Raw genomic sequence first — 12,171 nt, 5'->3', positions numbered from 1 at the left:
TTTTGCTAATGTTCCCATAAGTTATAAATGACTGTTCTCTGGATGTTCAATATGTCCAGATTTTTAAATGTTTTTTTGGTTATCTGAACGTCAAGGAAACATTCCATCATTCTTCCAACATTATTGGAACGTTACTTTTGAACGTTTTCAGAACATTCTTAAACAAGTCAAGTTGTTACAGTACAGTACATTTAAAGAATGTTAGATGTTAAGTCCCAGACTAAAATGCATGTTTGAGAGGTTTTGACTGAAAGCACGGTCAGTGCCATTGTTTTGTCTCAAGATGCACACTACCAGAATATATATAAAATATTACAAAATATTGAAATGCCCTAATTGAACTAAGGCCTAATTATGGCTCAATATAAACACGTCTGTAAAACTGGGCCAATATGATTTACTGTGATTAAAAATATGATTCCCAACTAGAGGTAAATTAATGTCTTCAAGTGTCACGATACAAAGGGATGCATACAAGTAAGTGATACGTAAGCAGTTTTAATGAGCCGTGGCATGAATCCGAACAGTTATGCAGACAGGTGAGTTTGGGGCAGAGTGACATAATGGATGAAGGATTTAGCTGGATGATAATCCAGGTCTGTGTCTTGTAGATGAACTGAGAGAGAAAAGCAGGCTGTTGGCGGATGATGGGAGGCGATGGATGACAGGAGACAAAGTTTGGGTAAGGAATCCTTGAAGCAGGTAAGTACAGGTAGCTATCATGGTTGAGTTTGTCTGCGTTCGTAGGGACAAGACCAGACAAGGGAGTGAAAGAGAAGAGAGTAGAGTGTGCGCTGATGATGATGTGCAGGTGCAGGGAATCAGGATTTTGGGGAGAGTGAACGTCAGCGTTCTATCAGCATTTACTCCCATTCATGTCATTCCAGACTTGTACGACTTTATATCTGCTGTGGAACAGAAAAAAATATATATTTTGAATACATATTCAATGAATATATGTCCATACAATGAAAGATTATGGCGCCCACCCAGTGTTATTCAGTTTCAAATAGACTCTTCAAAATGTCAAGAAATAAAAATATAGGTTGGGGTCGACATAAGAGTGAATAAATGATACAATAATATATTTGAAATGATTTTTTTTTACATTGATAATTAATTAATTGATAATTCTAAATGGTGTAATTTTATACATATGTGAAATGTGTTTCATTTGATGTTTTTGCCTTTAAATACCTTCAGCTATATAAAGTATTATGCCATTATGTGAGGAAAGGCTTAATATTTTAGATATATCACATCATCCTTTCAATGATGAAATGTTCTTAATTTGTTTTTCTTGTGTCATAAACTCTTACATTGCACCTGGGAAATCAGAGTAGTGAAACTGTATTTGTGTCATCAAATATGTGATACCAAATAAGATCTCTGTTGCTCCAACCCCCATAGTCTTCCCATTCCCCAGGCTATGACCATAGTGAATGAGAAGTTACAATGTTCCTCCACAGCTGCTGCTTTCATGGCTATTATTAGACTTCCAGTCTGAGCCCCGTCACCAGGCTTCTTTCCTAAGGGCCTCTTGGAAAAAGTGCGGATTTGATGGGGCAGAGACTCAAAAATCTCAAAGCTCAAAACGAGAACGATAACAATAAAAAAGCAGAATCAGGAAACACAAGGAACAAGTACAGGACTGCAAATACAGGGGGACTAAACAGGGAAGCAACCATAAGAGGGTAACGAACAAGGCAGGTGGGGCAAATCAATAAATAATCAGGTAACAAGACGGAAAGGGCTAGACAATTGACAAGAGAGCACATGGCACAAGTAATACCAGACAAGCCATGTGCTGAAAACAAACCAGACTAAACACACACACACATGACAAACCGGAAATGTCAGAGCTCTGTTACCAAACCAGGTATAAATCAAACAGAGGTGACAGAAACCCTGACCCCCGCCCCAATGTCTAAACTTTATCCAACGTATTCTCACCCCAAGGCGTCACCTAACTGACAATTTTGACCGCGCTTCAATATTCAACGCTTTAGGCACCCTTTAGCATCAGTTAGATGACGCGATCCTAGGGTGTCATCTAACTGGCGCTAAAGGTAAAGCGTCAGTTAGATGACGCGGTTAGGTTTAGGTCTGGGGTTAGAAGCGATCCTAGGGCGTCATCTAACTGATGCTAAAGGGTGCCTAAAGTGTCAGATAGTGAAGCATGGTTGTGTACTTCGTTTCTGGAGTCCACCACATACCACTTCTACAGAAATATCTCTTCCTACACACAAAACTTTTTAATCTTTCAGAAACCCTCCACCTTACCCAGCTCCACCTGTATAAATCTTCTATGGGGATTAAATCATGTATGTTACATGTGCAGCAGCAACAGCATGTATTACATGCTCACAGCAATGTCTGTGAATCTTTTGGCAGTAGCAAGTCTCTATTTGCTTTGCAGCAGAATAGCAGATTTAAGAAATACATTCCCATATCCATTACCATGCCAATCTCTTTGAGAGTTGTCATGACAGTCACGCAAAGGGTAGATTTTCTTATCAAAAACAACAACATTATCATTTATCGTATCATGTTTCCACAATGCTTCATCATAAATCTTATCATATTATTTATTCTTGGCACATCATGAGAGTGTAGTATGCTCAGAAAGTTAACTTTAACCTTAAAGTTACAGAAGAATTCATGTACAAAGATGTCAGGTAGGAAGATGGTGTTGTTTAATTAATTCAGACATGACAGTCCTTCACTGTCAAATCCATTTGTTCTAAGAAGATGATATGAAGAGTTCAGATGCAAAAGCCTCTAAATGCCATTTGAAATTTTCTTCTTTAATGATGATTTTTATCAAACTTGTATATTTAAGTTCAGTAATTTCACTTAAATAACAATTAATAGGTAATTATCATTGCCATTTAAGTGAAATCATTGAACTTAAATATACAAGTTTGACAAAAATCATCATTAAAGAAGAAAATTTCAAATGGCATTTAGAGGCTTTTGCATCTGAACTCTTCATATATATAAAATTTAATATAATTTAATATATATTTATATAGCCTATTTATTTTATATATTAATTTCCCAACTTGGGATGTTAGTAGTGTAGTTGGCGGGGAATGTGGAGTCTAAATGCCAGGACATGTGAAACCACGCATGGGTAGGGGTTATGGGGAGTGGTGGGAGTTGCCCAGTAGGTCGTCTTTCAAAAACACCCTTTGGCTGCTCTAGCAACCAACCAAACAGACATACACAGATTCCAACAAGGTGAAATGCCATGTAAAAGGGGGTAAAGGCCGACATGACAAGGGATATTGGGACGCAGTTTGAAAGTAAATTATGCAAGGGACCATTATAGCTGGACTTAATGACTACATTGCATTAGACCTTCACATTTACAATCAGAACAAACCCAAATTCATTTACAAAATATATATATATATATTTTTTTTAAAAAAAATCAAAAGAAAGTTTGTTCAAAATAATTTGGACAGTTTGTAAAAAAAAATTAAACGTATTGTAACAGTCTCGTTTTTTATGTGTAAAGCAATTCTGTGTGTGGTCAAAAATATAATACTGTTGCCTCATTGGGTGAATGAGAATAATACTGTACTGACAATATCTGAACAGTTGGTGGCACCACAGCTCATATTATTTATTTTCTAAAGCTAGATTAATCTTTTTATATATATATATTAAACATTTACTTACATAGTACAACAGTGAAAGGTTTTGAAAACCACAAACAAGAGCCAGAGGTTCAAGGATTGATACATATTACAGTACATTGGAATTTAAGCTCAGATTAATCAACTGCACATCCTCGTAAAAAAATGACGTGTTTTGTTGTTACTCACTCAATTGGTTGTAGATTATGATGACGTATAAATGATGATGACTGTACATTCGTTTTCATTTATTTTGTTTGACTAGTAATACATTTTTTTATATAGATTTATGAAACAATATGAACAATTCTTTTAGACTATTGATTAGGGTCAACCAGCTTTTATTCATTGTTTTCATTTGTTTATTTTTAATGATCTCTTGTTAGCATTATTTCACCATAGCAAATGTGTTGTAGCCTACTTAACCATTTATCTTTGTCTTTTATTTTTTATTTATTCTCTTCATGTACATCCTTAATTTTTGCTTTGGTTATCTGATTCTACGGAGGTTTTGTTGAAGCGTCTTGTTCTCCTGGAGGTTTTTGTAGGCTATGTTTTAATCTAGCTATTTCTTGATTATTAGCCTAATAATACGAAAAATGAAAGTGGAACATACGCTTATATAGTATAGGCTAAATGATTTGTCATATTGTAAGCCTAATATAGGACTTTGTGTGTGAAGATCTAAGAAAAACAACAGACAGAAACATTGGTCTGACTGATCCACTCCACCTACTTGCACAAAATATTGTGACTTGAGAACAAATAACGTTTCATGTGAAACATTCAATATGACAGACAATAAAAGAAAACACGTTTCTGTATGCAAATTAAACAATATCAATTGTCATGGATTTGCCTTTTTAGATATCCATTCTTTCATGTGGTCATTTTCTTATTCGCCTCAGTTTGCTTGTAGGAGGAGGAGGAAAACTATAACCAACAGAAGGATTCAGCCATCTTCTGAATCTGCAGTCGCCGAAAATATTGTGAATGCTAAATAACAGACAGCCAGATCATGCCCGCTCTTTAAAGATGTCTGTTGGCCCCCTCGCTTATTCCTTTTGCATGCAAGACTCTTCACAAATCTCCTGGGCTCCATATGACGTAATTGCGGGTCCCCTCCTCACATCCGTGAAGAAAGATCGTGATTCCTGCTCCAGATCCGCACCACAAATTATATACATTCGTTACTGCCTATGTTTATTACTGCATAAAACGAAAGCCAGTTAATGTGTTTTACCTGACGCGTCCATCACTTATGCTACAAGCGTTTAGCACAAGCCTGCGGCACCAACAGACAAGATGTGGATTTAAATTCTCGACGGAGGGCGATAAAACAACGCGTGCTGACTTCAATCCCGTGGATAGTTAATATGATGCATCCACGAGTACGGAGAGCCCTGTTTTTGATGTCCGTATTCTGCCAGCTTGGAATGGCAGGCAAATACGGTAGGTTATGTCAGCAGATGAGAAAATCTTCGAGGATTCATTGTGCAAAGACGTGCATTAGTGTGGTTTTTAAGGCCTATGACAATTACGATGTGGCCACATTTACTTATATAGCCTATACAACTAATGCTTCTCGCAGGCAGTTTAGTGAGTTATGTGACACGTATGAGACGGTTTATGACGTTCCATTCATTTAAAACACTTTTGAGAATATTTGCATATTGTGTTTGGTCGTGAGAATATTTGCTTATTGTGTTTGGTCGTGTTTGCCAAGATATTGTGATCACTTCTCCAACTAAAGGTGCATCAGATGTAGGCTATTGTAGGCATTGACTGAACTGAATTCAGCTTCATTGCGCAACTGGTGGAAATGGACAGTAGCCTACAAGGAAGAGCGTTTCAGCACCATGGAGAGGACCAATATTGATATTTGTGTATAGCATCTATCCACTTTATGTTTCATCATAGTTTAATTAGGCTTTAAATCATCCGACTTATATATTTCCCCTCTACCTAAGCATTATTTGGTTAAGAAAACTACTTTTTTATCCTCCATCCCTGCTCTGACCAATAGAAATAACTCTTCTCTGTAACCTTGGCGACACGTCGACGACATTGGACGAGTGACCCATTTGCAAATATTTCTGTAATATATACTGTCATCTACTAGGCTAAATCTTATACTATATCTTATAGTTTCCAGTTTATAAACATACTTTCGAGTGCACCGTCGTAGTTTGCTTAGTAAACGCCGTTTTTCTTATTGTTGATAAATTAATTCATCCGTGCGTTATTGACATTTATAGAGCTCAAAATACCGCAAGATTCTCACTAGACTTTGCACGTTCTGATTAAGGCTTTAGTTTGAAATGCAGGATCAATTATATCGATTAATCTAATTTTTCTCTAGCCTAGGCTATTCATATGTTACATTAATATATAGAAATTAATTTCATTTAAATTGATATTTGTTGCAGTCTTTGCAAGCATTAGTTTTGTCTCGTTCATCCTAAAATCTTCTCTAATTTTCTATGGGCTGGTGTAGATTTTGAAACAGGGTCTTTGTCCATCATTCTTGCATTTCCCCACACCTTGTTTCATGAGTCTCTGGTTGATCTGGTTGAGTTTCGTTTAAGATCTGAAAGCAGAAAAAATGGCAAGTGTTACCTTTGTAAAGATTATAGGGAAAAAAACCTTTTAGAATTAGGTTTAGAGTTGACTTACTGCCACCCAGAAAACACCTCAGACCCCAGAGGGTTAAGCCTGACACTAATGTATACAGACCACTGATTGGAGTATTTTGTGCATTTAAATTGCCTATTATCTTAACAGAATTAATAATTATAGTTATAGATTTGCACTGTCTGAGACTAAAATCTGTCAATGGCTGGCCTTGTTCATTTTGTTTTATAAAGGAATTTAGTGCACTTTTTAATCATTAATCCAGTGCGAGTAAAACACGGTCATTTTCACTGATGTGATAAGCAATCATTGGAAAGTGGAAATGAGAGGTTGACATCAGATTAGATGGTTTATCATCTGAGTCCATTTGCTCTATTGGAAAATATCCATAAATATTAAACAAAATTTACACAATTTACACAATCGAATTGTCATCGAGGTAAACTGTAGTGTTTCAAAAATAGCTCTTTAATGAAATTGTACTGAGTAACCTTCACTCTTCATACTGAATGAGCTCATCAGCATTATGAGAGTGAAGTATAATGGGTTGAAGCTAACACACACACACACACACACACACACACACACACACACACACACACACACACACACACACACACAAAAAAACACATTTTGGTATATATTTCCATTCAGAATGATGTAAAAACACTTCATGCTCTTTAAAATTGTCTAAGTTAGATTTTAGGCCACTTTACTTTATTCTCCGACAGCTTTATCAGTCTGACTCTTTATCTTTGTTTGTCCTGCTCGGTTCCCCTGACAGCAGTGCTGTTGGCCAGCCTTACAATTCACACACACACACACACACACACACACACACACACACACACACACACACACACACACACACACACACACACACACACACACACACATACATATACACACTCATGCATAGTCAGGTCATGCTCACTGGCAGTTATGTTGCCTTTTTATTTGATCAGCTGTGTTCAGCACATGCCAAGAGCTTTCCTCCTCATTCTATCTGCCTACACAGAGCCCTGCATCTTAGGGGAAACAAGCTACTCCAATCATAGGCCATCATGGATGAATGATTCTTGTCATTGATTCATCTTGATTCAATATTGTTTATACGCTTTCGGACTGTGTTTTTAAGCTCTAACACTTGTGACAGAGTCGGCTTTGACAGGTGTGTTCATAGTCCCATGCAGAGATGATTGTGTTGGTGAAGGAAAGGTTACTTGAATCTTTCATATATCAGAACTGTCAAAAATGCTTTCGATAGATGTCAAAATATAAGGCCTGATTTACGAAAAAGTAAAATTTGTGTGAAATGGCAAATTCCCTAAAAGCACTAAAAGGAGTGGATTATTCTGCTGGTGATTCTGACAAATGCACAAATTAAAGAACACAGAAGCACCACATTTCCATAATGACTAATTAGCGTATAGGGTCGCAAACAAGCAGAGCCGATGAGGTGTGCAACAGTTTAAGTGCAATAACACTTAGTTTTACACTTAGAACACTTAGAACTTAGTTTAATACTTACAGGACACACCATCTGACAATCAGCTTTCTATGCACATGCTTCGATATGTGTTCTCAGAAAACCACATCAGAAGTTTAGAATGTGTCTATTAAAACGAATGCAGATAATAAACGTTCATGCTGATGAAGAACTACAATGTCATGTGAGCATGGGAGATTTTTAGCTTTTGGGAGAGTATCAAAGGCACAAACACAGCATTATGTTCATTCCACTCAAAAATGGGAATTAACAACATGATATAATAAATGATCTGTGGGGTATTTTGAGCTGAAACTTAACAGACATATACTAAGGACACCTGAGACTTATCTTACATCTTGTCAAATGATGTATGATTGGTAATGGCGCAAATACCAGTAAAATGACTACCGCAAACTTTAGTAAGGGCCGGTTTACAAAGAATGTTTTTGCTGTTAAAAACACATGATGAAGGTCAGTGGAACTAAAAAAATGTTTTAGAATGTTCAATGCTGCAAAAGAATGTGAGCGGAACAGTTAAAGAGACCCGTCTAGCGCATTTCCATTGAAACACAATGGAAAAGCAATGCAGTGGAATGGAAAAACACGTTCTGTGTCTAAATCACGTTGCATTAGTTATTCAAATAGCCATAAATCACATAAATTTTGCATCTAAAGGGGAAACTCCTATAAATGGTCACGCAATAAGGTCAGCCACATTAAAATAGCTCCACACCTGAATTCGTGTCCACACCTTTTTATCGCTAATTTTTCACTGCAGAGGTTTTTTGTAAATATGGCCCTAAATGTTTTTTTTTTATATTGCTTTTTTATATTTCTTACCTTTCCATCTGTCTTTTTCTCTCTCTTGCATGCAGGCTGCTTGTTTGAGAAGAGGCTGTGCACTAGGGAGCAGTTCTGCTCTGAGGGTGAGTATCACACTTCAGGCACAATATATTAGATACAGTAATTCTCTGAAGTTCGAAAACAAGGACTTGGTGCTATCTTCTGTGTCCTGTCTCTATTTCTTGCTCTTGATGATCTAATCGTGAGATCCGGATCATCGCTTGACAGCACAGATCTGCTACATCCTGTTACGACGCAACAAGAGACACATACACAGCTAAATAATTGACGCAGCAGGGAATTTCACTCATTTTATATTAGTCGACAGTAACCAAGTTGGTGTGTTTTGGAGGAGGATGTTTACTTTATTTGTGTCAGATATGCACATAGATGTCCACTCTGAGATACAATAGGATTCATACGTCTGGGACCACTATAGAAAACATTGTAGTTTGCATTATTACCTAATTTAATAAAATTGTTGGTTACACTTTATTTTACAGTACGTGTACTTACTGAGTACTACAAGGTAGCTATTGTAGATGGGTTAAGATTAGGTTTAGGGGTAGTAGTTATTACCCAGTTTTTGTAATTGCTATAATAAGTAAATAGTATGTACATTTGGAACTGGACTGTAAAATAAAGTGCTACCCATTTTTTCCATTACAACTGATATAAAAGACATATTTTCGCGATTTTTTTCTTTTGTCAAATCAACTTAAATAATTTATTTAGTTCATATAACATAATATTTTGAGCTTCTGGTGATTAAATCAACCTCCTTTATTCTATTAACTCTTAAAAACTTAAAATTTTAAGGCAACCAGGTTACTTCAATTTTCAAGTTAAACCAACAATGTTTTTTTACCGTGTATAACAATTTGAATGAAAGGTTTTATTCATGAATTAAATGAATTTCAGAAGTAGTACACTCCCATAAAGCTGTCACTGGGGCCGTATCCTCTTAAAAGGTACACATTTGTACGTTATTTACCTCTAAAGGCTGCATATTAGTACATGAAATTAGTACCTTCTGAAAGGTGTCTCTCTTTTGCATTATTGTCAGGAGCACTTGAGCTGCACAAAATGTTAAACCTGTAAACAAGTGGAAAACTTAATGTTCTTCAGCATGATTTGAGATACATCTTGTGCTTCATGCAAACAAGAACATCTGTACAAAGGAGTTCCCAAAGTCATTGTCAGAAGTGTGCATTTTTGATTGGAAATAGTGTGTAATCACAAATATGCAGCAAAAATTTAACAATTAGCTGTTAATTTGCAGAATTCAATTTTTTTGTTAATAATGTGGTCTCAGACTTTTGAACTCCACTGTGTGTAACATTTAGATGGCGTTAGATGAAGTTATCAGTGCTGCTTATTGTGTGTTTTTCACTCTTAAAAATAATAGTTCCTATCCACAAACATCCACAAAAGCTTTCTATTGCACAAAAGGCCCTTTACAGTGGAATAAAGGCTGTTTATTAAAATCTTCTTCACACTCAGAAAAAAATAGGTTATTTTAAAAACTCAGAATGGCTCTTCTATTGCATCACTGGAAAAAAAAGAAGCTTTATTTTTAAGACTTTGTATGGGTATACCCATATCGCTTTTTGTGTTTTAACGCAATTCCTGAAAATTTCAACTGGTATCATTCACATATCACATCTGTGATTTTGTACTCCTCTCAGGGATTTACCTGTGTCTGTATTACCACAGCCATAAACCATAGTATTCTGTCACCTGCTCTTCTCTCTCTCCGTCAAGTCCCCCCCACCCCTGCTCCACGTTCCCTTGGTAACGGTGACATCATCAAGCCCATGGAAGCTGGGTGTACGCCCCCACAACCACTGATGACTCACTACCCGGTGCTTACGCACACAATCACGTCTCATACGCACATACGCACACATTATTATATCCACACGGTTACCTGCCAATTCAGTAGAGGTTACACAAATACAAGGAGCTCTTTAAAATGCGTTTCAAAGACTTGTGTTCGCAGTGACGGTTATTTGGGTCTTGGAGACGCGATGAAGGCTTCTTTGTTCCCAATCATATAAAAGGATGGACAGGTGTATAAATAAACTGTTTTATTTTTCCAGTGAAAAGCTTTTTGCTGTTTGCTGTTTGAAGGTTTTACACTTTCAAACACACATATTGACAGGGCTGGGTAGATTACTTACAAATAATCAGTTACTGATTCTAGGTTACACATTTTATGTAATATAATGTGACTAAGATATTATTTTTGACTAATTATTTATAGACGTATTTTTGACCTAAATCGTTTATCACATTGACTTGAATAATCTTGTACCATATTGATATAAAAATACAAAAAGAAAAAAAACAATACATTCCATTCTTTGTTTTCAACCACAAAATGGGCATTAAATAATACATAATAAAAAAGCTAATAAGTAATTGGATCATAAATGAAAATAAAAAAAATAAAAACAATCAAAATAAAACGTTTACTAAAAAAGATTTTAAAAATGCATTCATTTACCTGCATGTCATGTGACTATTATTATTTATTATTGACTTATATTAATGACCTTTAAATAAATATATTATGGCAAAGAGGTTCAGTTGTCAAAAAAAGTTTACGTTTATAATATATGAATTTATGTGAATTTATTTGAATGTGTTTGAAAGACAAAAGCCTTCCATAATACATGGTTAAATGGCTCACTGAGTAATAATTCAAATAATAATGAATGTGTTCGTTAAAACCTGATTAGATATGCAGTGTTAAGAAAACACATTTTAAAAGGGAATTAATTCACAGTGATCAAATGCTGTGTGTCTCAGAGGCACAATGTCCGTCCAGTTCCACAAACCTGGAAGACCTTCTGGATGTATATAAGCTATAGACTTTTAGAGAGGCTCTAGAGATTTTAAGATAAAAAAAAGAACTCTTACATAATATCCGTTCTGTAACCGTACCCTCATCCCACCTCAATAGCAGCAAAAGTGTTTTGCAATACAACACGAATACATACAAGTACATTGCACTTAACATTTTGTTATATGCAAGACAACATAAAGGGAGACCAAAACTCTTTACTGTTTAATTTCTGTGGCAAAATGGGTTTAAACATAATATACTTCAGGTATACGTTAGCAAAATAAAGAGATTCCCAAAACGCTTTCACTTCATAGCTTGTCATTTCATCATAGGAATCTGGTCAAGAAGAGATTCTAACAAACATGTGTATGTTTTATATGTTTATAGCCTACAAACAAAAGGAAATCCCGCACACTATAAAAACTCAAAGCTCGATCACATTTAAAATGACATCATGACCAATTGTTAACAAACGTGGTGGTAGGAAGGATGAGAAGACGAGGATGAACAGGAAACAGGATTTTAATAAGTAAACTAAACAGGAACCACAACACACGCTATACTATGAGAACAGAAGGAGACTAATACAGATAACAATAAACAATGACGAGGTGAACACAGGTGACATGGATGATTATGACGATAAACAGGTGGGTAATGAGGGAGTGAGTTCAGGTGTGGAGACAATGAGGATTCTGGGAAGTGTA

At 35.9% G+C, this 12,171-nt stretch overlaps 1 protein-coding gene across 1 annotated transcript in view; it reads left to right on the top strand.

The window, feature by feature from the left end:
- The first annotated feature begins 4,791 nt into the window (after positions 1-4,791).
- Positions 4,792-12,171, top strand: part of ptprna (protein tyrosine phosphatase receptor type Na) — a 28,457-nt gene continuing 21,077 nt past the window's right edge. Inside the window, exons 1-2 of the mRNA XM_039683448.2 lie at positions 4,792-5,096; positions 8,646-8,696. Of these exons, the coding sequence (XP_039539382.2) occupies positions 5,021-5,096; positions 8,646-8,696 (127 nt within the window). The 5' untranslated portion in view covers positions 4,792-5,020. The remainder of the gene's footprint in view (positions 5,097-8,645; positions 8,697-12,171) is intronic.

This window comes from Pimephales promelas, chromosome 7, assembly GCF_988280905.1.
Source record: "Pimephales promelas chromosome 7, fPimPro1.hap1.1, whole genome shotgun sequence".
Lineage (NCBI taxonomy): Eukaryota > Metazoa > Chordata > Actinopteri > Cypriniformes > Leuciscidae > Pimephales > Pimephales promelas.
The sequence above is the reverse complement of the archived record's forward strand: the minus strand, read 5'-3'. Positions and strand labels throughout refer to the sequence as shown.